Below are 25,847 nucleotides of genomic sequence, written 5' to 3'. Positions count from 1 at the left end.
AGTTTCATTTAGGTTCATCACCACTTATTATCAGTAGGCAACACTTATTAGCAGTCTCCTGCCTCTATGAAATGTGGAACTTGGGACTTTTGATTACGACAGGAATGATTCATTCTGTCTTATGAATAACGAGCTCACATATTACTAAGTCTGTGTGTTGCTCTCCCTCCAAAATCAAATTGTCCTCTAATATCTGCTGTCCCATTTTACTACTGAGAAGAGACAGAGAAAAGGATTAAATTGGAAATCTCACCAGTTTACACTGTGAATCAATGGCAACGCTGGAATTTTAACTGGTGGCTCCTAGTCTGTCTCAGTTCCTTAAGATGCTTCACCTTTTTTGACACAAAAGTGGAGCTATAGCCTAGTGCAATGTGACATAAAATGCCAGTGAGGGGAATAAAAGTACCATGATGATAAGGGTCCCCTGCTTCCCTACCCTAAATGAAACCAAGCCTTCCTACTTCCTTTTTGATAGCTGAAATCCCTTTAACAGGGGAAAACCCTTCGAGCCCCCTCCCACTGTGGGAACTTCTCTATCCTCTCAATAAATCCTGCTTTCTCACTTAAAAATAAAATTTTTTAAAAGATTCCTTGAACAGAGGTCACATTTTTGACATTACATCAAAGTAAAAGCCACAGTAAGGATAAATGATTGATATGAATGTGTTTCCAAGAGGAAGGCTGAATGGGAGAAAGTAGGAGAGAGCACAAGAACACCATGAACTAGGAAATGATCTGGAGATAATGCCAGAAATACACTTCTCTTGTCTCACTGATGTGCTTAGGGTTGGTGGCAGTGCCAAAGGGGTGCTTGGACTGGACCTCCCCCTAGTCCTCATTAGTTCCCTCTCCCAAAGAACCCCAAATAATTATATGATCTAACTAAAAAGCAGAGTTTGTGCTATGCAAATGTAGCTTCAGCACAAATCCCATCACCTACCCCAATCCAACCCTTTGCAATTCAATTGCTGCATATTTATATAAAGATAGTAATATATATATACATCTATACATGCATTATATATATATATTCCTAAAGGCTCAACTCCTCAGAATATATCCCATCAGAACTTTTTTTGGGGGGGGAGTTGGAGTCTCACTCCATCACCCAGACTGGAGTGCAGTGGCATGCTCAGGGTTACCGCAGCATGGACCTCCTGGGCTCCCATGATCCTTCCGCCTCAGCCTTCCAAGTAGCCAGAACTACAGGCATGTGCTACCATGCCCAGCTAATTTTTTTCCATCAGAATTTTTTAAGAAGAAGATGATAGATATAAAATTACTTGGGAAATAAAGGTACAGCATATATTTGAGATTTTAGAATTTTCAAAACACCTTTGTCCTAGGATGTTGAAGACAGCAAAGCCATTTTATTTCTTACAGACCTATCTTTTGTATGGCCATATCTTCAGAAATACTCAGACAAGCTGAAGTGGCATATGCTGAGACTTGGCAACAGACGAACTTAAATTTGATAGCACTGACCATAAAATTAAGTGAGCGGGCAATGCTGCAGTCATGATTCTCAACAAATTTAGAGGAAAAATGCTTTAGTGAGTGACAACATTTTTTGACTTTAAAAAATATTCTTGTGCACTTCTTGTGAACAGAGAGAAGCCCTTCCGCACCCTGGTGGACCACAGTAACCCATTTAGTACCTATTTATGATGTGGTGAATGGCAAGGCCAGCTTTCTCCCATTTGTTACGTGTTTGCCTCTCTATTTTTTTTGTTGTTGTTTGGTTTGGTTTTTAAGTTGGAATTTCACTCTGTCACCCAGGTTGGAGTGCACTGATATGCTCACGGCCATCCCAGTGTCAACCTATTAAGCTCAGGTGATCCTTATGCCTCAGTCTTCCTAGTAGCTGGAACTACAGGTGCACAAGTGTTTGCCTCTCTATGCTGGTGTACACGGTGGCAGACGGGGTAGCTGGTTTTTCTACAATGTGGCCTGGGGTTTGAGCCACACCCCTTCCTCTTGTGTGTGATTCTGACCAGGTGTTAGGCACCAAATATTTCTCAAGTGTTACTCCATTGTCCAGTTTGTCAACATGGCAGCAAGTTTTCATTCTAATGAAAGAAGTTACTCAGATGGAGATTCCAGATGTATCTAAGCCGCTTTTATTAGGACAACGGCGAAGTCCATCCTTTTCTTCTAAATACAATCAAGAGTAGTGTGGCTTTGCCTTTGTAATTTTATAAAGGGTTGTATTATGTAACTGGAAAATTGTCCCCCCAAGCATACAGAGAATTTGTTAACACAGAGTGCGGCTTGGAAAATGCTGATGTAAAGCTTCTATCCAGGAGAGAACCTTTTAAGTTCCTGAAATGCAGAGGAGAGGAAGAAGGAAATTGCTGTTTTACGTGATTGGCCAAAATGCACTATAATTATATGAACTTGAAACAGATTCCTGAGAAGAACTGATAACTCTACGATCAGAATAAGTAATGTATAATGTAACTAAACACTGCATGCACTTTCTCTGCAAAGTGTAGACATGCTGTAGGTGAGATGCCTGGGAGAAGGGACAGCCGTGCTTGCCTTAGCCTGTTTAATGGGGCCTCCCACTGCTTTAGCATAGTTAAGAATGGTAGAGAGGCTTTCCTGGAGCATTAGGAGTTGCCATGCCTGTCTATCTTTTTGCATTGCTCATCCAGTACAGCTTGTGGACTCTGCTCATGCAATGTTATTTTGATGTTGCCGCACCTATGTGTAATTAACATACAGTCACTCATCAGACAGCCAGCTTCTAAATGAAACACTCATAATTCTACGAACTCTCCTTCCTTGTTGCCTGTTCTAAAATGGGTGCGTAAATTTTAATTGCCGATATTTTGCCCAAATATATCCTTCCCTTGTTTCTCCTCTCTCTTCCAGTGTCTCTGCAAAGTATTATTTTCTGTCAGTCATAGCCCACCCTTAGATAGGAGATTATCCCCAATAAGAGTGATAATAATGTGTTCATTCAGCACCAGTAAAACTCACTGGCTAGTATCTGATACTCTGAAACAGTATTTCTCAACATTATCCCTTGCATATGGTAACCATCTATTTACACATCTTCCTCACCCTACTATAAGCTTCTGCAAGGTAGGGCTGTGTCTTATTTATTTGTAATCCCTCAAACAGTGGAGTACTTAGTGTATGGTAATATTCAAGAACTCTCATTAGCTGAATGAATAATGGATTAAAAATATTATCTGTTGAATTCTGAAAAGAGAAAGAAATTACAGCTTGTGCATAAAGTGCCTTGACTTCCAATAGCCAGGTTAGCTACCTAGTTACTAACGAGACAACTGTACTCCATATTTGTGTTTGTGTACGCTGACACAAAACCCACCTGGGTATTACCCAAATGTGCAGACATCTAGACAAAGCTGAGGTCTCTAACTCCAGCAGTGAAAGAGGGGATAAGGTTGATTTTTCTAGGCATTGGATATGCTCGCTTTGGCCCATCTGCAGATTTTTTCACAGACCCACCTACAGCCAGGGTCATGCAGTTATGAGACAGCCATCTAGAGGTGTCTGAAGTACTCAGTTAGAAGCAGAAAATGATCAAATGCTCTATATTGGTCTTTGACTTTATCTCTTACATATCTTCCTCCAGGGTTTAGGTATCCACCCAGCCTGAACAACGAAGTCCATGCAGAGTGCTACGTCTTCCTGAAGGAAAAGCACAGAGCAGGCTGCTGCAGTCCTCACTTCTCCATTAGAAAAGATAGCTTTCCCTTACTGACCTTTGCTCCTATCATTTCACCACCTGGAATGCTTCCTCTTGGTTTGCTCTTTTTGCCTTTCTGAATCCCACGAGGACCAACTCAAATCCCTTCTCCTTCCTGAAACCTTTCCTGACCCTCCGCAGAAAGCAGTAATTGCTCCCCCCACGAACACCTGGACAACCTGGTGCCGATGCTACTTGAGATTTTGCATATTTCCCCTTGTATTGTCAATTTTTTCTCATATTTCCCCTTTCTTGTGCTTTTTGAGAGTAGAGATAATGCCCTGCGTTTTTGTAAAACCTGTAGCATCTTATATCATATGGCACACATTAAGAAAATACTTGGTAATTTGGGAGAAAAGCATCCAGAAAGGAATTTACTGAGATAAATGAACTTAATGAAAGATTATTACAGATATTATGAGAAACATCTATGCTTACATAATACTTTTATAATATATGAATCTATTTTGAAAAAATTTCTTGAAAGAACAATTAGAGAAAAGTTTTGGATTTCCCAACTAGACTTTAAAAAGTGTTTCAGGCAGGAGACACCCTTACAGAAATTGGAGTAGGCAACCAATTCCTGATCAAAAACCCAGATGTCCATGCCATAAGAGATAAGATAGACAAGTGGGACCTCATTAAACTGAAAAGCTTCTGCAAAGCAAAAGAAATCATTAAGAGAGTGGGGCGACAGCCCACAGAATGGGAAAAAATATTTGCCAACTATATATCTGACAGAGACCTAACATCCAGGATCTACAAGGAATTTAAATGTGCCAAAAGGAAAAAAAACAACCCCATTAAAAAGTGGGCAAAAGACATGAATAGACATTTCTCAAAAGAAGATACATGGGTAGCCAACAGACACATGAAAAAGTGCTCAGCCTCACTAATCATCCGAGAAATGCAAATCAAACCCACATTGAAATACCACCTAACCCCAGTAAGAATGGCCATCATTAATAAAACAACCATCAACAGATGTTGGTGAGGATGTGAAGAAAATGGAACACTTCTACACTGCTGGTTGGAATACAAACTAGTTCAACCTCTATGGAAAACAGTGTGGCGATTTCTAAAAGAACTAGAAATTGATCTTCCATATGACCCAGCAGTCTCTCTACTGGGAATATACCTAGAGGAACTCAAATTATTCTACAAAAATGATATCTGCACACATATGTTTATTGAAGCACTATTCACAATAGCAAAAACATGGAACCAACTGTGCTGCCCATCAAAACTGGACTGGTCTGGATTTTTTAAAAATGTGGTACATACACACAATGGAATATTATGCAACCATAAAGAAGGATAAACATATGGACTGTGTAGCAGCTTGGATGGATTTATAGTCTATCATACTGAGTGATCTGTCACAGAGAACACACATGTTCTCACTCAAAAGCGGTTGTTGAACATTTACTGTAATACTATAAGAAAGGGATTGGCAGTAGCAGGATACTGCCTGGGTGGAGGCGGGGAGCACATAACATCAAAAAGGTACCTGATCTCAAACCAGGCAGGGTGGGGACCAAAGAGAGGCCCAAACTTTACCTGTATGATGTCCACTGAATTGTTCCCCACATCTTTAAAATAAAATATATGTATAGAAAGTAAAAAGAAAAAGAAAGTGTTTCATACTCAGCAATTAATACAGTTTACAAATATGTAAGTGTAAAATGAAGATTCTTATTTGAACTAGAACCAAAGTCATATTTTGGAAACTGCCTTGTATGTTTCAAAGTTGTTACATAAACCTACACATATTAAAATTTCCTGTTGCATTAATTTTGTATTTAGCATTAATTCATTTGTATCCAAATTATGAAATTATTCCATCTACATGCTGTAGTCCAGAAATACCCAAACATAGTATATCTACCTAACCACCAAATCCTGATCTTGATTCTAGATGAAGTTCTTACTGAGTTTTCCAGACCAATAGTTATAAACACACCAAATGTACCTCTGGATCCAAAACTATTTAAGTGAACTAGCTGTACTGGTCCATGATCTTCTGATAGACTCCATACAATTTAAATTTAAGACATATAGTTCCTGTCCAGAAACTTTCTAAAACTTATACCAATATAAGTGTAAATTTGGCACATACACAAAAACTATTATGAAGATGAATGGTTGAATTTTCAACTTTGACAATAGTAGGTATAGGGGTGAGGAATTTTGCTTGCTGGGTTGATGAGGATCAAGAGAATATGTTGAATGTATAATTTTTTTAACAAAAGAAACATTTAAGCATAAAAAAGACAGCTTTCTGTCAACAAGCTTGCCCCTTTCTTTACGTTTCTGCTGCCTCCACTTTTACTGGCATTGTTACCTCTCACCTGACACTCCTTTCCTTCTTCTTCTCTCCACTGTACTCCAATCTGAATCCAGTTAATCAATCAATAAATATTTATTGAGGGATGTGTATGTGCCAAGAATCCTGCTGGAAAACTGAACTCCCACATGTCTGAACAGTTACTCTCCTCCACAAATACACTAGCAACTTTCCAGCTAGCAACCTCAAATGTAATTCCAGCCTTATTTCTTAGTCTTAGCCTACACCCACCTTGGTCATATGCTAGACAGCTTCAGACAAAGTAGTATATTCACCCTTCTCTGTGATATGTGTCAGTTTTAGGCATAAATCCCTGGGGCCTAGAACTACAAAATACGTAATTCTTAGAGGTATATGGTGTGTTCGTATCATAAAGCCAACAATCTTAGAAAAGCATTTTGAACTAGGTAATATCAGGTGTGTCTTTGAAAAGTTCTTTTAAAAAAAGAAAGATAGAAAGAAACAGGTGAAACTGTGAAGGGAAGCACAGAAAGAAGAGCTTAACTCAGAATTGGGATAATTTTGTGTTTTACTCAAAACACAGGAATAGGCAGACCAAAGAATCCAGAGAATGGAGAACAGCTGAGGTATGGGAGAAATGAATGTTCTTGTCATCAATCTCTTTAGAAACAAACCCCAGGGCAAATACAAAATAAAAACGCTTGTACTGGAAACTTTCACATCTGGAAGGTTAAGAGTTCTGAGATGCATGATCATGATCATACCCAAAAAAAGAAAAGGGAACTTAGCTTTTAAAAATGGGGCACATTTTTATTGAACACCAACTGTATGCAGAGCACTGTGCTTTTGTGAAGATGCTGGTATCCTGAACTACCTGTAATGATCAATCCTGTTATTTCATGAAGTAGTTATAGTAAACTGTAGAGTAATACAGCCTCCACGCACAACCCCAGCTCTCACTCCAAGTGCAGACTCATGTCTGCCAGAAGGAACTCCAAATTTACAATCAGGATCAAAGTCAGGACCTATTGGCTGCTCTGTATTTTTAACCTGTGTATTAGACTACCATCAAAGAACACTAATTAAGATAAGAAATACAGCTATTTATTTGTTTCATGAGCATGTTCAGGTTTCTGAATAATACATTAAAAAATCTATGACATCTGTATATGTCTTTCACAAAAGAAAAAAGTATAGGGCACATCTGTCTAGCTAAGAAACAGATTTTAAAAAGTCTTTTCTATAGTTTTCATTAAAGTATAGAGACTATCTTAATTTTATTTTATTTTTTAATTTAAACAATTTTTATTATAAAGATGTGGGGTACATTTTGGGGTTGGGTATACAAACCCATGCAGCTACCCTTGATATGCAGCTACCCTTGTTGATGAGGTATGCCCCTCCCTCCCCTAGCAGTTTCTCTCAACTGCCAATCCGATCCCCCCCCTCCCCTGACAGTTTCCCACTACTGCCAATCACTTCCCTATAGCATTATAATTGTTCAAGTTTCATTTATGAGTGAGAACATATGGAACTCTGTTCTTTGTTTCTGTGATAAATCACTGAGTATGATCGACTCAAAATCCATCCAAATTGCTTCAAAGTCCACATATTTGTCCTTCTTTATGGCTGCGTAACACTCCACCATGTATATGTACCACAGAGAATATCTTAATTTTAAAGACTACAGAAAGTAAAGTGGAATATATAAGGTGAATAAATCAATAATATCTATAGCCAAGTCCAAAGTATTTTAGATTAATCTGAAAAGCTGAGTTTCTAAGACTTTGAAAAATGAGAGAATACATTTGGCAAAATCTTTAACTTGGACTTTTTTGTTTGTTTGATTTTGCTTCTAGGTTTCAGATTCAGAGATGTGCAACTGATCCAAACAGTTATAAAAGCTTAGGAGACAGTTTTCGAATGATTTTCAGAACAGAAGGGTATGTATGGCTCTTCATATATAGACTTTATGTTGATATATGCATTTTAATATATTTCTGCTTAACATGTCTTCTCATTTTGAATGGTTTATTTTCCTAGTCTTATTAGGTAAAAATACTAGATTTATTTTCCTAGTCTTATTAGGGAAGAAATATTTTTTAAAAATACGTTTCTAGTCTTATTAGGGAAAAAATACTTAAAAGGGTGACTTCCTACTTTGTCATGTTTTTCCTAATAATATGATTGGAAACAATATGTATGCAGTGGAAAGTACCACAAAAGGGATATTAATAGTCAATTTAATGACTAGAGACCAATTCCTAATTTATGCCAATAAACTTTTTAAAGTTACTAAAACTGGGGCCATCTAAATTTATCAGTTCTTTATTTTGGTACTTAAATATAATGCCTAAAAGCTTTACTTATTTGCACTGTAGCTCATGAATATGCAAGCCACACAGATTTGTATCAAAAATGGATGTGTCAAATTTATCATCTGATCTATTAGATGGTCGGACAAATAGAATATCTTGTTTACCTACACTAATATCTTATATGTGTAGAGTCAGGTCAAGACTTTATCCATCTAATTTTTCAATGAATATTATATTTGCTTTTGAAAGTTGTTTTCATAAGAAAATTGGTGAAAATAATAACCATTCAAAAATGTAACAATAGGACCAGGCTCAGTGGCACAGCCTATAACCCCAGCATTTTGGGAAGCTGAGGTGAGTGGATTGCCTGAGCCCACAAATTGGTAAGACCTCGTCTCTACAATAAATAAAAAATTAGCTGGCATGGTAGCGCACGCCTGAAGTTCCAGCTACTTGGAAGGTTGAGGTGGAAGGATTGCTGGAGCCCTGCAGATCGATGCTGGAGTGGCCATGAGTATGCCACAGCACTCTAGCCTCTAGTGAGACTCCAACTCAAAAAAAAAAAAAAAGTAACAGTAATAATAATAACTAGTGTATATTTAGCTTCTCTTATGTACTATAGATTCTCCTTACAACTTGATGTGGTAAGTTCGTTAGGATCCTTTCCAGTTAGGCAGATCAAGAAACCAAGACTCAGAGAGGTTAGTAAATTTCACATTAAATGTGAATAGTAGAGGGGGAACTCAAGTCCAGTTCTGCTTGACCCCAAGACCCATGCTCAACCCCAAAGCCCATGCTCTGAACTCCTGTAGTTTGCTACCTCTCTTGCCAATTACACTATAATCGTTCTGCTAATCATTTATTTCAGTTAAACAGATGTTATGCCAGTATTTTCTTTTTAACAATACAGTTATTTATTTATCATTATGCTGCAGTTTATTAAATTTATCCCTTTGGTGGACCTTAAGGTTGTTTCCAAATTTCCGCTATTATAAACAACAGTACAATATTCTTATGCTATCTTTGCACATTTGTTAGTGTATATATTTTAATATGTTATATATTTATATATTTATAAATTTTATATTATATATTATATTATATATTTATAAATTTTATATTTATATATAAATTCTATATTTTTATATTTTTACATTTTCATACTGTAAATTGTTACCTATGGACTTACAGAATCAAATTATGTGCATATTTTGTATGATAGATGTTGACAAGTAACTACCTTCCAAAAAGTATGTACTGATTTTATACCCTTAGTATTTGAGTGTTCCCATTTTTCTACACTCTCTTAAACACTGGACATTATAAATCATTGTTTAGTATATCTGTTGCTGACATGAATCTCTGTTTTCCATCTGACAAGTGAAAAATAAGACTGTCTTGATTGTACTCCTTTATTACTGGGATTGAACATACTTTTATACCATTAGGTGTTATTTCTTTCATGATTTGCCTATTTGTGTCTTAACTATTTCTCTTAGATATTTTTATTGGTTTGTAGAAGCTTAGTAAAATATTATAGATACTAATTTTTTGGCTATTGTGTAAATTGTAAACTTTTTTTTTCAACTTGTCATTTGTCTTATGATTATAGAGTCTTTTGAAGATTATAATTTTGTGATACTATCTACCTTTCCCACTGTGATATCTAATATCACATTTTACATTTATTTTTTTAATCCATCTGAGAATTTTAAAATATGCAGTGTGGTATACAGGAATTAAATTTCATTTTAAAATGCTTAGTCAATTGTCCAAACACCTCTTGCTGGAAAAAAAAAAAAATCTATCCTTTACTCACTAATTGGAAATGCTACCTTTTATATATTAAATTTCTATATTTACATCATCTAGATTTTCTATTCTATTTCTTCATTTCCTATTCTGTTCTGTTAATTTATCTATCTATATACCATTATCACACTGTTTTAATTACTTTATCCTTAGAGTATTTGGAAAATATGCAAGCATGCCTGTAGTATAAAGTTCAGACTTCTCGTCATGGTATGCAGAGCCCTTCCTGATATGGCTTGTCTTTGTGGACACATATACTCTAGGAGCAGCAAACAGTCTGCAGTACTCTGGTCTCTCACCTTCTCATGACTTTTGCGTGCTCTTCCCTATTCCTGGAGGACCCACCCCCCATTACCCCCAAGAAACTAGCCCTCTTCATTCAAAGACAACTTCAAGTTTCACCCTCCCTGACCAACTTTTCTCTACCATATGTTGAATTATTTTCCCATTTCTTTCTTTTTTCCTATGTAAATGCTATATAAAATATAACAAGTACCACTCTGATTTATTTTCTTGTTTTCCATCTGTCTCCCCTCTCCCAACCTGAGAATATATTTCTATAGGCCATGCCCCTTTTAGCTCAGAATTCCTGATACTTGTGTTTGGCATTGAGTCAAGATACTCAGTAAGTGTACGCTACACAAATGAATGGAAGTCATCACACCATTATAAAGATGCAAAATGAAACAAGGATGAGAAATCCTGCTATAGACCACCCTCTTTGAAGTTATGATAATAATCTTGATGCTTAATAAATATTTTGAGGTCATCTAGTAACAAAAGATATTCAAGTTCTTCTAGCTATTACTCTGATGAAGTGGTACCAAAGTGCCATATATTGATAATATATACCTGTATTTATGACAAGAATGTTAAAGAAATCATAGCATATTATGTAGTCAATAAAAGTGTCCCTTTCCTATATAACAATAATGTCAGCATTGCCGAGTTCTGTAAGCTGTAACAGATATCTCTGAATTGGATGTGGGAGTTCCTTAGCCAAGTTCTTCATTTCATGTGTGTTTTAAGAAGAACTTGATGTTTCTGCTTTGATATAAAATAATATAACAAACATGCAGTATGTGTGGTCCTTGCATAGTAAAATTGGCCTTTTTCTATACTGTATGTATAATTGCTTCTACAGCAAATTGACATTTTTCCTGCAGCGCTTTTAGATCTGGACATGTTGTTAGCCAAAAACCAGAGGGCTCTAGTCCTAGTGATGGAAATATTTGTAAAAATACAAAAGAAAAAGCTCCCTGTTATTTCTGATACAGAGCAAGAGCATTTCATAGCCTTGGGTTAAACAAACACATAAACAAAAAAGAAAAAGAAAAAAAGAAAGTCTTTAACACATGCTGTGTTGAAATTTTTTCCTCGTAAAAACAGTTCTTTTTGACTTTCTCATGTAGTTTATAGAGTCCACTGTTTTTTAAAGATGCCTTTCTTACTCAGGTGAATAGAGGCCAGTTTGGTCTGTGGCCTGTGGGGAGGATAGAACCAATCAATTTGACTGTTAGCATAATTAAAATAATTAATCTCTCCTGGTTTCTCCTATCTCGACCAAGTTAAAAGATTTTTAAACTAGTCCTTTTTCATTATTTAAAAACATTAAAATCTGTTAATACACTTAGAATATGCCTAGATCTCCCATTTCCCTACTGTAAGAAAGTGGTGTTCGCCACCATTCTTAGAGATGCAATCCCCACCTCTCTGTCACATGCCTCCAAGAGACAATAGCTCAACCACACGGGTCCAAATCCCTGTACTGCTTCTAACATTCTTTTTCTTCTTAAAAGCATAGATACATTGTACTTTTCTTTAAAAACATGGTTTTCCAATGCAGTTTTACTACCCAGCCCATAATGTTTTTTTTTTAAAAAGGCCTTCTAAATTCTATGTAAAGATTTCTATTATATGGAATCCTTGTACTTAGCTCGCGTTTACCAAAGATGCTGCTTTCTCTAACGCTGAAGGGAGAAGTGTAGACAGAAAAGAAATGTCACTACTGAGATCTCCTCCAATGTCACCACAATTCTTCATCTTTCTCTGGTTTGGCAAAAAGAAACTAAGAAATAGGCTTATCTTCTATAATAAAGTGAGCCCAGAAGACATATAAAGATACAGCCTAGTTGATTAGGTGCCTTTAAAACCAATAAGGTTCGTTTTGTAAACTCACCTAGCAACAGCAGCTGGTATGTCTATTTACCATGTGTTCATGTATCACGCCTTGCTTCTCTTTGCCTCAGAGTATCTTATAAAAGTCTTTCTAGTCTCTTGTACGTATCATTCTTTTAAAAACAGTTATTGAGATGTTCACAAGTGGGTGAGGGAATTATAAATTATGTGATTGTAAAACTAAGACAGTTTCCCCTCCTCCTACTCACATTCTCACTCTTCCTCTCCTGAAAATGTTCATTCTTTCTGGAATAAGGAGAAAACAAGAGTTGAACAGAGCTCGAGATATTCTGGCAACATCGGTAAAGAAAGACATAAAATTAGTATTTATTTTCTTCAATGTACCATGCACTATGCTAGGATTTTCTCTATACATTACTCTCAATGCAACACTATTAACACAGCACAGCATCCTTATGCCCATATTTCACATGAGGTAACTGAAGATCAGAGAGGTAAATAACTTGCCCAAAATCTAACCGGTATTAATGTCCTAATCACAGTTTTTCCATTGTACATATTACCTTTCTCTGAAGCCCGGATCTGGTTACTTATTGGTTACCAAGGAGACAAGGTAGAAATAGTGGCCATAAACCCTTCATTTTAAAATAGCTATTCTGAAGCCTTTGGTATTCCTACCCTCAAATTGCGCTGCAACTTGAAGCAACTTTTGTGTCTTCCTTCGAGTAAAGTATGAAAACTCTGAGAAACCAGTATGTGTTTAGTCAACCAAATCTTGGCAATTCTGAGGTAGTGCCACAAACCTCTAGCAATCCAATCATCACCCCTTCCTTTGCAGTTAGGAGCCTATCTCTGAAAAGTTCATGGTTTTCAGTCAGTCTACTTTCATCCTGTTTGTTCCTTCGCTCTCTTATGAGAAAAATTCTTGGGCATTGGTTTGCCCAAGGCAAATAACTAGGAAACAACTAGGTCAGATTAAACTTAGTTTCAAATGAGAAACATGTTGATTGCTGGTGCCTTTGGAAATATGGTATTCTTCAGAAAGTATTGCTGTAGAAAATATGTGGTTGCATTTGGGGGGCATTTGAACTGTGTTTCGTTTCACGATTTGTTTTCTGTAACCACTGATGCTGCCCCAAGTATCATCTTACAATCAGACCACTTGGTGATTATAATATTTTCTAGTTAAATGACATTTAAGGCCTCGTTTTATGAGCTCCAGCATAATTGGCTAATTTGGTAAACTCCAGATGTGTGAGATAATGTGCCACTCATTTAAGTGCCTTTCAGACGGCACAAATGGCACAGCCCCAGGAGGTATAATCACTCCCTCTTGTTTTCATTAAGAGGGGGAATGAGTGGCTTGTGACACAGACAAAGGAAGTGGGACGCCTACAGCTCTAAATCAACAACTTGGTAAGATTTGGACATTTTATTTTTATCAGTGGACTCACTGCAAAGTCTTTGGCTTGATTTGGTGTCTTAGTGTGTCTACTTTGTAAAAAGTGGTTTACCTAATCACAGTGACTGATTTTAAAGTCATGAAAACATACTTTCTGAAAATAGAAAGACCTGTCCCTGTAGAAAACTGTCTGAGTAAAGTAGTCCCTGGAAACTGTCCCCCACCCTCATATGGAAGTTGGAGAAAAGTTTTGGGTTTCAAGAGACAATGGAAAAGCTAACTCTTTCCACAGCCAGGAATTGTAACTACCTACTCCAAGTTCCAACTTCACAAGGCCCAACTGTTGCTGCTGCTTTTTCTTTCTCCTCTATCCTGCCCTTCATCATCTAACAGAAACCAACTCATCTTCAGCACTGCCAAGCTAGAGTGGGTGGATGGTTCTTGGCATTATTGTTTCCTGATCCTGGTACCGGTTCCTCTTATTGAACTATAGATCCAATGGAGTTCACATCCAGCTGAGTCTTTACTCAGATGAGGTCTGCACACAAGACCTCTGAGCAGATATCAGTTATGCTGTGCAAATCAATTTTGTCTTGACATTGAGTGTTGATTGCGTTTGCAAAACCTAGATTGCCCAAGTGAGTTTTTCTTTTGATGGGTACCAGATGGGCACTGCGACTTTTGTGATAAGTTTTTTTGAGTGGTACCTTGACTGCCTCCTCTCGTTTGTGTTTTAGCAAAAGAGGCCCTTCCTGGTACCCACTGGACCTCCCTTGAGTGCTCCCTTGTCTTTATGTGATGATGAAGAAGAAAGCAGAGGGTCCCAGCGGCTCTTGATCCTACACTGTAGAGTTTAGTCATGGCCTTCCGTGGTTTCTTTTTTTGTTATTTGTTTTTTGAGTTGGAGTCTCACCCTATCGCCCGGGCTGGAGTGCAGTGGCACACTCACAGCTACCCCAGCATCTACCTGCTCTGGTGATTCTTCCACCTCAGTCTTCCATGTAGCTGGAACTATAGGTGCACGCCACCACAGCCAGCAAATTTTTTTTATTATTATTATTGTAGAGACGAGGTCTCACCAAGTTGCCTGGGCTGGTCTTAAACTCGTGGACTCAGGCATCCACTTGCCTTGGCCTCCCAAAGTGCTGGGATTACAGGCTGAGCCACCGAGCCCTGCCTGTCAAGGCTTCTTAATGATGCTACAGCAAGTTTCTCTTTAGCTAGAAAAAAAAAGAGGGGGAGAGGGCAAGAAAAATAACAGAGCAGATTACGATGTAGAGAATAACTATAGCAAATTTGTTTGGCAGGTCTTATGAGTGATAGGCTCAGGTCCAGAATACAACATCCAGTAGACTGAAACCATTTTCTTTTTCCAAGTCTTCTCTTGTTTTGGAAAGAAAGCATGAATAGATATTATTTTAGGCATGGACATACAATTATTATTCTCAAACGATCTGTGTTCTTTTTAAAAGTGATTTGTTGACTTTTGTATATTATACTCATGCATTTTAAAATTAATCATTTAAATCGGCACATAATAATTGTACATATTTCTGGGGCACACAGTGATATTTCAATACATACAAGGTGTAGTGACCAGATTAAGGTAATTAACACATCCATCACCACAAACACTTATCATTTCTTGTGTTGGGAATATTCAAAACTGCCTCCTCTAGCTATTTGAAAATATGTAATAAATTATTTTTAACTATAGTCATCCTACAGTGCTGTAGTACCTTAGAACTTATTCTTCTCATTAGCGGTAATTTTGTACCCTTTAACAAATCTCTACCTGTCCTCCCCTCCTTGCTCCCCTTCCCAGTGTCTAGTAACCATTATTCTACTCTCAACTTCTATGAGATCATCTGTTTTAGCTTCTACATATGAATACTCATAAATTTTTAGTCATAAAATATATGTAACCTCTTTTTACAGAAAGCTTATGCTATGTGGCTAAGAACTTTAAATTTAGATTATTTAGTGATTCAAGGTTGAAAATAAAAAGATGAAGGATAAAGGGAAAATACAAAAAAAAAGGTAGTGACTTATTTCAATATTTAAAAAAAATAGGCAACCAAACTGTTGGTACATTATTTGGCCTTTAGATCTTACCGGATTATTCTATGCCACTGCTAAACCACATAGTTGTTGACTGAAGCTGTACTGGGTTGTAAAGTAGACAGGCTTTCCCCAGAATTTATAATCAGGGAGCCGATGATGAATTTTCAGAATGTTCAGAGAGCAGCATCCCAGGGCTTCAATGTCCCAGAGTTCTGTTTCTTTTTCTAAATCAGAGGTCTTTTGTTCTGCCCACAGAGTGACCTTTAAAATGGTTTCAGCTCCTAGATTTCCCTGCTGTCATCACCACAGACTGCTAGCTGACAGTCACACTCCGACTCCCCCAGCCTCTCACCAGCAAAAAATTTCTGACTTACTGACTGGCCTTTGGCAAGGATTTAACTGTTGCCAAAGAGTAAGTGAAAACGTTTGCAGTGATGTCAGCCCGTCAGCAAGGCCTGATTAAGAGACCAAACACAGCCTCTCTCAGCACGTGGTGCTGACAAGAAGGAAAGGAGGACCAGTTGTTTGGGTGGAAGTATTTGTCTTTCAGGAAGGTTGGTGCCTCAATTCAGAGCCTGAGCAGATACTTCCCATGTTTATAGAGTGTTAATGGGAGTGGGTGGTAGGTTCCATAGCCAATGGGAAATATTCCATTGGAAATATCTTCAGCTATTTTAATTTATTCTGTGTTTCTAATGAGCCAGAAGGGCAGTCACCTTTGGGGGGCGGGGCAAACATGTCTTTACTAAAACCAAAATCTTTCTGCTAGTAGTTGTTAAACTGAATGTTTTCAAATGAAAATGAGAAAGAAAATCTCCTAAAAGCACTCTCCTACCTGTGCCTGATTCTCTTAATGTGGAAAATAACTTAGGCATAACTTGACTTAGGTAAGGTTAAGGGAGTTAATATTTTATCTTTATCAATGGTTTTATGCATTTTTTGGCTAGCTTCATGACTTTAGCATTTCCTTTTATTCAAGTCTTCCAGGTGGTTTGAAATTGGAGGAAAAAAAGGTGATTCAGATGCTAATTGTTATAACACTGATTATATTCAAAACCGTTGTTATCTGGCCCTTTATTGTTTGTGAAATGTATCCATGTGTATGACCTCACTTGATACTCATGAGAACCCTCACAAATAGAAAGATGAGGAATGTGATTCTAGTTTTCTGGTTAGAAAACTGATAAGGGACATTATGGGACTTGCTCAGCATTCACAGCTGGTATTTGCTGGGGGCAGGATTCATCCCAGGTCTTCTGCATCTTATAGCATGCCACCTACTCTGCCATTAACTTAAAGGTGGTATTTACGTCATTGCCTTTATGGGTTCAAAGCATTGTCATATATTTCATCTCAACTGGCTGAATAGCATTTAGGAAAGTAGGGAAGAGATGGTATGACTGGTTACAAGAAGGTTTGTGGTCTACATACAAGAAAACTTCAGCAGAAAGGGGTTAGTGAGATTCTCAGAATAATAGATTGGATCCTGATACCAGCACTAAAGAATGCAAAGGTTAATTTTAAAAAAGAAAAAATCTCTTGGGCAAATAAAATTAAACAACACATTTATTCTGAGGGGTGGCACCAACATTCCTTAAGACCAAGACAGAGACCCATAATCCTTAGAGCTGTCTCCAAAGGGAAGTTACCAGATGCAGTTTGAAGCTAAGACCCACAGAATAAACTTAATTCAGTTATTTGATCTGTTTGTGTCTTGGGCTAACTCAACTTAAATATTGAGTAATAACCAAGAAAACCTCATAAAACATGAGGTAAGGTATTTGACCAAAGTTCCTTGGATGAATTGTCAGATGGGGGTGAAAATCATCATATGATTGTGGTATATGTTGAAATATATGGTCACCAAAACCTAGAGCAGATGCCAGCCATATGCAGTGACTTTGTTCCCCTGCTGATAAACATAGTGTTTTTCTCTCTCCTTGTCTGACCACAGAGCACTCACAGGCAAACAAGGCAGAAGAAAATCTAATGTAGTCACAGCCTCGGTGATGACAAAAAATGAGATAAAAGTATGAGATGAGTTCTGGGAACTTTTATAGGGAGGTGAGAAGTTTGTTGTTAGATCAATGAGTTTTTAAAAATATTTTACATAAAGCCTTTCCTATATTGAAAGAATCAAGAACCAAAAAGAAAAAAGGACACACACTGGTATCATTAGCATTTTGTAATCTGTAAGTGAACAGGTCAACATACATTTCAAAATTCAAATGATAAAATTTCCACAAGTTGACACTATAAAGGGAACAAACTTAAAAGAGTGTTGCAGTGTAATTAGTGAGTAGTAGGATATACTGATAACTAGAGATCTGGATTCATGTGTAAAATAAAATATATGTTAGAATGCAACAAATGTTAACCAACTGTTCACTTTTTAATCCCCATGTCTGGCTCACTCTACAACCTTGTTTTCAAGCTTCTCTCCCAGAGTCCACCATAGGCCTCCTGTCTTTTTCCATAGAATCTGAGATTCTGGCAAGTGTAAGACATGCTATTATTTCATTAGAAAGACAAAATGCTGACAACTAAACCCCTTGCAATGATTTAACAATGGATATGGATGTTGAGTGAGAAGGAGAAATTTGGATGGCTTTCTAGTTCTTGGCATTCCAGAGGCACTAGCTAAGCCATGCCAGGTTTATGACCCACAGAAATTGTGAGGTGATAAAATTTTGCCATCATTCAGTGTTGGAAACATTTGTTACACTCTGCTTTGACTCTTCTAAGCTTTGTCTTACCCAGTATCATCACATACATCTTATGTGCCAGTCCTTATGGGGCAATGAAAACCCCGAAACAATTTTTCTTTCCTTTTCTTTTTAATTTTTAAGTTTAAAAATGTGGGGTACAATTCAGGGTTAGGTATACAAATGTTCATTATGTAGGTACCCTTGTTGATGAGGTGTGCCCATCCCCTCCCCTGGTAGTTTTTTTCTATGCTTTTTCTCATGCGTGTTCATTAGCCTATGAATGTTCTGGTCACCCATAAGCTCATCTGCTGCCTTCTCTCATTAACCGTGGTAGAAAACATTTCCTTCATCTGTTCTCTTACAGCGCTTTGTTCCTTGATGACAGCATTCATGTTCTGGAGTCAAAGAGACCTGAATTAGAATTCCACTTACAAGTTTTTGGACCTTTGACAAATTACTTAGCTTCTTCATACTTTCAGTTTCCTCCTTTGTAATTAAGGAGACAATAATAGTACCTACTTTACTGTGTTTCTAGCATTCGGTATTAATACATGGTATATGCACACAATGAATGTTAGCTTTTTTTTTTTTTTTTTCTGAGTCAGAGTCTTACTCTGTTGCCCAGGCTGGAGTGCAGTGGCATGATCACAGCCACTGCAGTCTTGACCTGCTGAGCTCAGGCGATCCTTCCGCCTCAACCTTCCAAGTAGCTGGAACTACTGGCATGCACCATCATGCCTGGCTAATTTTTCTTGATTTATTGTAGAGATGTTGTTGCCCAGGCTGGTCTCAAACCTATGGGATCAGGCAATCCTCTCACCTTGGCCTCCCAAAGTGTTGGGATTATAGGCATGACCCACTGCATCTGGCCTCTAGCTTTATTTTAAAAACCTTACATTGTAGTTAATTATGTATAGCTATTCACAGTTATTTAAATATGTAGACCTTTGATGAGATCATATTTTGGGTTCCTATAGTGTATCACACAGTTCAACGTATATAGTCTTCACCCAATTTGTGCTTGCTGAGTTTAATTGAAAAACTACTAGTTTCATCTGCCTAGCTACTCTGGCCACAGTAATATAAGACATAAATACAGTCAAATCAAAATAAATCCAAGTTTTTTTACTCCCATGGTATCATTAAGACTAAGATTCTAAACATAATAATGTATCGCTAACTCCAGAAGATGAACATCTTTACAACAATTTCAGGAAGACAATAGAATAATTTTAATGGCTATGCAAGTGTCTGAAGGTAAGGGGTTGAGTTTTGGCATATAGTTTTTAGATTCAGGGGATTCTCCACTGGCAAATGATGCTAGGTGGCACTAGGAGTTCTAGTTAGGGACAGTGCAGGGACTGGTGAAGACCCGAGTGAAGTGCAGTCTACGTCCATTGCTTTAAATGTGTTCTGTCGATACTACTGTTGTCTTCACAACACTTCCTGCCTCAGGTTTAATAAGCAGAGGGTCCAAAACCACATACATAAAAACAAATATTCAAGTCAATTAAAAGATGAAGCAAAAGCCAAAAAAAAAGACATTTAAAATTAAATAAGAGGCAGATCAAGAGTTAGAATTTTTTAAAAGACAGTATTAAAAGACTTTTGGTTCCAGCCACCACAGAGTAGCTTGTATTGGAACAACCCTCCTGCTGAAAACAACAATAAACGTTAGACAAACTCTACAAAATTGCTGTTTGAAGGCATTGGAGAGCTATCAAAGCAGGCAGAATTTATGAGGGGCCACAAGACCCAAGAGAAGGGGAAGTGAGCTCTACATTCACCCAGGCTTTTTGCCGAAAAGCTTTGCTAAGTCTTGGGGGAAAGAGTTGAGGGAAGGAGTTAAGACCAAGTCAGAGCTGAGGAGAGGGTTGCATGCTGGTGTTCAGGACAACAAAATGGCTAGGACCTGAGGAGCAAAAATCCTGAAGAAGTGGGAAAATCAGAGAAGAGAGCCCAAAAATCTATATGCAATTTCCCTTTGAGGCATTTGCCAGCTCCTAAGCTGTATGTGAGCAGAAAGAAACATCAAGAAACCTAAGGGGTAAACTCCAGTAGTTGAGAAGCTATGGGGATGAGCAGAGATTTAAGCAGTCCCACATGATCCTAGGAAACAAAGACTGGAGTTCAAGCCCAGCCAGATGGAAGAGTTCTGTAAGCACCCCAGATTTTTAGTGGAAGCCTGGAATGTCCACTCACTAGTGTAAGATCCTCTGCCCTAAGAATAAGGGCAAAACATAAACACACTCTCCCTAACAAAGCCAACTAAAACCAATCCTCAGCAAGATGGTGATTTTCTGAATCCATCTGTTTGCTAGGAGAAAATGTATTATTCTTTGGAGGAAGACACCATTATCCAGAGGCTTTTCAATTTTTATGCACAATATCCTACTTTCAGAAAATAAATTAGGGGGTCTTGGGAGAAAAAAGACCAAGTAACCAAATATCAAAAGAAGCAGAGACAATACGAGGGGGCACACCCAAAAAAGGGAATTTATTTATAAAAAATTGTGCATTTATTCGTACATGCTTCAACTTATGTCACCTTCAAAGTGCTCGCCATTTGATGCAATACATTTATTGAGTTGATTTTTCCACTGCTCAAAACAGTTTTTGGATTCATCAGTTTTGATGCCTTTTAGTACTTCTGCCATTTTTTGTTTCACCTCCTCCATATCAGTAAAATGTTTCCCTTTGAGGACTTTTTTCATGGTGGATGAGGAAGTCGCTTGGGGTGAGACTGGGTGAATAGGGAGGGTAGGGCACGGGGGTCGGGCCGTTTTTGTTCAAAAACTGCTGAACACTCAGCATGGTGTAATCAGGTGCACTGGTGAATCACTCATCATGAAATGGGCAAAAGTGTTGAAAGAATCTCAAAGAAAAAATTCTCCAAAGTCTAATGCATGGCAACACTAGCTGGTACACTGATGCCAGTGGGTTCCTGAACACTTACCTAGGAGGGGAAGCCTGTATCACAGGGTCCTGCCTTCTAAAAGACAATTCTGGTTTTTGGGGGGCATATATATATATATTTGTGTGTGCATAAGATAACTGGAATTATCTTATTATCTTTTGGAAGGCAGGCCACTTGTGGTAGGTACACTCAGAATTTGTTCCTTCAGATCAAATGGTCAGCTAAAGTTTTTATATGGAAGTTTTGGGAAGATTGCATCACAATTTGGGGAAGAAATGTCCCAAGTTGTGACAAACAGTTTACTGGTTCTTCTACCTTGACAATACACCACCTCACACTGAGTGTTCAGCAGTTTTTGATCAAAAACAGAATGACCTCCATCCCCAACTTCCCTATTCACCCAATATTGCCCCAAATGACTTTTTCCTGTTTGTTTCCCTGGATGAAAAAAAGTCCTCAAAGAGAAACATTTTGCTGATAAGTGAGAGATGAAACAAAAAACTGCAGAAGCACTACAACAGACGAAAATTAATGAATTTAAAACTGTTTTGAGAAGTGGAAAAAGCACCTCAGTAAGTGTATTGCATCAAACGGAGAATACTTTGAGGGTGACTGAAGTTTAAATATGTAAGAATAAATACACAATTTTTTATAAATAAATTCTAGTTTTTGAGGGGGTCCCTTCGTGTGTGTGTGTGTGTGTGTGTGTGTGTGTGTGTGTGTGTAGGGTGAGAGAGATAATAGTATTTCTAAAGACTCATTTTAAGCAACTAAGAAAATAACTTACCAGGTGCTATGTACTTTGCTAAGTGCTTTAGGTACGTTAACTCATTTAGTCCTCACAATGTGACCCTATGGGGAAAGAATCACAATTATTTCCACTTTATTGATGAGTTAACCAAGGCTATTAATAAAATGTTTATGTAACTTGTCCAATTCCTCAGAAGTTGTAGAAATTTGAACTCAAGTGATCTGGGTCCAGATCTTTATCCTTTATGTTATTTTAGAAGGTAAACGTCAAAAAAATAAGTTGTTCTCTGTTGGCTAAGTGGCTGGTTTCAAATTTTAGAAAATAAATGGAAAATTGTGAAACCAAATTGCTTGGTGGCATCTGCTGGGGCACCAAATTCTTCTTGTCATATCACCTTCTCGTTTTTTTTCAAATGTTCCTTCAGGATCCCAGGGCACTTCTTAATATATTTTGGCATGGGCTCTGTTATGCATATTTGACATGCAAGAAACACCACCATGGTGAACAAAATGTCCCATCTTTCTCCTTAATCTCCAAATTGCTCAGGGCCACAAGATACAAACCATGGTTTTAAATTTGACACTCTCCATTTCCTCCTTTCGTGTTTGTGGATCTCATTCTCAGGATGCTGGCATTTTACCTTTCCTGCATCCTTGTCTTCGCTCCTTCCTCTACCCCATCATCTGTCTTAAATGTGTAATCTTTTTGCTACACCTCCTCGGAACATGATGGCTTTTGATGGCAGATATCTACTCCAGTGATGGGGCATTTCTTGGGGAAATTCATTTTCTTTCTTTCAGCCTTGGCAGGGAAGAGCATACATTTGTTTCATAAAACAAAGGTAGTATTCATCAAGACCTTAAGGTTCCCAATATATTTGCCTTCAGTTCTTTTTGTTCTCCCAGGTTACATTTCTAAGTGTCTCACATCTATTTTGCTTTTTTATTTTCTCTCTCTCTCGCTCTCTGTCTCTCTGTCTCTGTCTCTCTCTCTCCCTCTCTTTCTCTCTCTGTGTGCATGTGCGTGTGTGTGTGTGTGTGTGTGTGTGTGTGTGTGTGTGTCTCCCCCTCCCTCTGTCTCCCTCTGTCTCTTTGAAAATTTTAATTCTCATTTCAGAGAATTAAAATGAACAGCTCCTTTTGTGATATTGGACAATCACATTATTAAGTATTCCTTAATTTCTCTAGCGTGAAACTCAGTTTCTTAACGTTGACAAAGCTCTTTAAAATGGAAGATGAAGGGCAAACAAAATCATTATTCTAGCTAAAAAACAGACACCTACATCTTTTCTGTATTTGTGTCATTTTATTTACCAGTCTTGTAAGAATACATGTAACCCCGTGAGCAAATAATAAATTGAGTGGCTGCTCATGTGGACACACACAGTCGTCTGTTAGGCAGCATACACATACATAAAAAAAGACCCAGCTTTGGCCTTTCTAAATGCCTAATTCTGCATCAAATGACTATATGAGGAGGGGAAAAAGAGTGTTTCAGTCACATGAGTCTATTAGCCTTTGTAAAAAAATTCCTTCCAAAAACAACTGAAAAAATGGTAGAGATTCGACCAGCTGTAAAATACATTTAGATTTTCAGTATCTTCATATCTCTTCACACCTCTTACATAATCATTCTCAAGTACAGGAAAAAACCCCACCAAAACTATGAAGGGACTTTCCAGACAGGGGTAAACTTCCCACAGAAAATAAAAATCCTCAAAGTGTCCTTTTCATTGAACTTGTTTTGCTTCCTATAACAAATGGACACATCAGACATAAAATTTAATTGAGACACACTAAAGTAAGGGCATAGCTTACCTGAATAGGAGAAGTTACTTCATTCCATTAAGGGGAAACCAAGGCGCTGACAATGCATTGACAACTTTCTATCACATTATATTGAACTTCTAATCATCATCGACTATTTGGACCATCATTTATTTAAGATTTCAACAGCTTCCTGTTAAACTCTGCTGTGTTATTCTATTTTACATTTCTTTTTCTGGGTGTTTGTTTTAATTTAAGAGCCAGTATACATATTGACAATTCTTTGACAGCAAAGGTAAAACCACCAGGAGTGTATCTGTTTATTGAGGACTGACAGCTTTATAGCTAACATAAAAATAATGTTTATTGGGGCAAATGTTTGGACTGAGGATTAAGTGAAACTACTGAATAGAGAAAACCTTTTCATCCTATTCAAACTTTTCAAATAAGGTTTGAGATCAGCTACATAAAAACTTTTTGTGTTGATTCTTTAATGTACTCCCCTTAATTTGTCCCACGACTCACTTTCTTCCACTTTGATAACCCAAATTATGTTTTACAACAGGGTTTTGAAGTAAGTAAAACCTTGCAAAGGAAGATGCTACTGTTCAGAGATTCATTGCTTTAGAATTTACATGGGTCATATAAACTTTCTAGATAACAGTAAAGCAAAATCTAAACCACACTGCTCATAATATAGGCTGTCTTTTTCTACTGTTTTATATAGCTTATATATAATAACAACCCTTTACATTTTTTTGTTGTGCTTTTTTGTCATTGAAGGTAGGAGGCAGAACTTACTTTAAACTATTCTAAAACTGATTTTAAACTCTTCAGGAGTTAATGTTTTTGTTTTGCTTTTAGACACATATCAGCAGCATCAGATCATTGTCTTTATTGTGAGTGAAACATTGAAAAGTCTTTAAAAATATGTTCCTTTTATAAGTGGAAATATTACCAATTTGAAAAAAGTTAATACAATTATTGAATTAAAAATAATTGAACTATTGCTAGACTAACAATGCCTGACTTTGCAATTTTTAAATTTAGCGTTAGTTATAATTATCACTAATATCTCTTTTCCTAACATCTTTCCTTCAAAAAACCGAGAAGTTTAGATTCATCTAACACATCCTAGCCCTGTTCAGATCACCTATTACTATTTCTCCGTTTACCACACTACTCTATCCTAACCCCTGTCCTGATCCTGTTTCCCACTGAGTAAAATTAATGGGAGAAAAAAAATTAGGCAACTTGTTAAAGGTCGCTAAGGAGCGGTTTCGGAGCTAGAAATGGAAACCAGGTTTACTAACTGAGTCCAGCGCCCTGAGGCAGCTAAGTAAAGTGCATTGGCTTTTTCCCTTTGAAAAACTGTCTATCTCCCGACAAAGCTGATGTGTGAACTCTTGAATAGCTCAGTTTTCAATTTCATCACTGGCACTAAATGTCCCTGTGGATGTGGGTAGGTTTTCATGAACGTGTGCTGCACATTGTGCATGTGAATAGACCAAACAGAGTCTGTAAATGTCAGAATTTTGCAGCCGCCAAGAGGTAGTTTTATCAAGAAATTTTATACCAGGTGTGCAGCTAAAACTGATTCATATTTCACTGCAAGGCAATAGTGAGCTCCCCAAGGGTCAGGATCCTATCCTACCCACCTTGACATCCCTGGGACCCAACAGTGTGCTTGAATTATAAACGGAATTCAACAAATGTTTGCGCAACTAAACTGTGTTCAAATGTTTTACTCTGTTTAAAGGTAGATTTGATCTTTTGTTTCAAAGAAAATTGCCATGCTATCTTTTCTATTTACTAAGTGGAATTCATGATTTATTTCTCAATATATTTAATTTATAGCTTAATTCTTTTCTGCATCACTAAGGTAGTGATGGTTGCCTGCATATTGTAATGCATAATGCATTATAATATTTTGATGTG

At 37.4% G+C, this 25,847-nt stretch overlaps 1 protein-coding gene across 1 annotated transcript in view; it reads left to right on the top strand.

The window, feature by feature from the left end:
* The window catches only part of SLC25A21 (solute carrier family 25 member 21), a 202,643-nt gene that overhangs the window by 54,900 nt on the left and 121,896 nt on the right, over positions 1 to 25,847 (top strand). The window contains 1 exon segment of the mRNA XM_021709660.1: positions 7,892 to 7,975. Coding sequence (XP_021565335.1) covers positions 7,892 to 7,975 — 84 coding nt within the window.

This window comes from Carlito syrichta, unplaced genomic scaffold, assembly GCF_000164805.1.
Source record: "Carlito syrichta isolate Samal-C Ts95f unplaced genomic scaffold, Tarsius_syrichta-2.0.1 Scaffold271070, whole genome shotgun sequence".
Lineage (NCBI taxonomy): Eukaryota > Metazoa > Chordata > Mammalia > Primates > Tarsiidae > Carlito > Carlito syrichta.
This window is presented reverse-complemented; position numbering and strand designations above follow the sequence as displayed.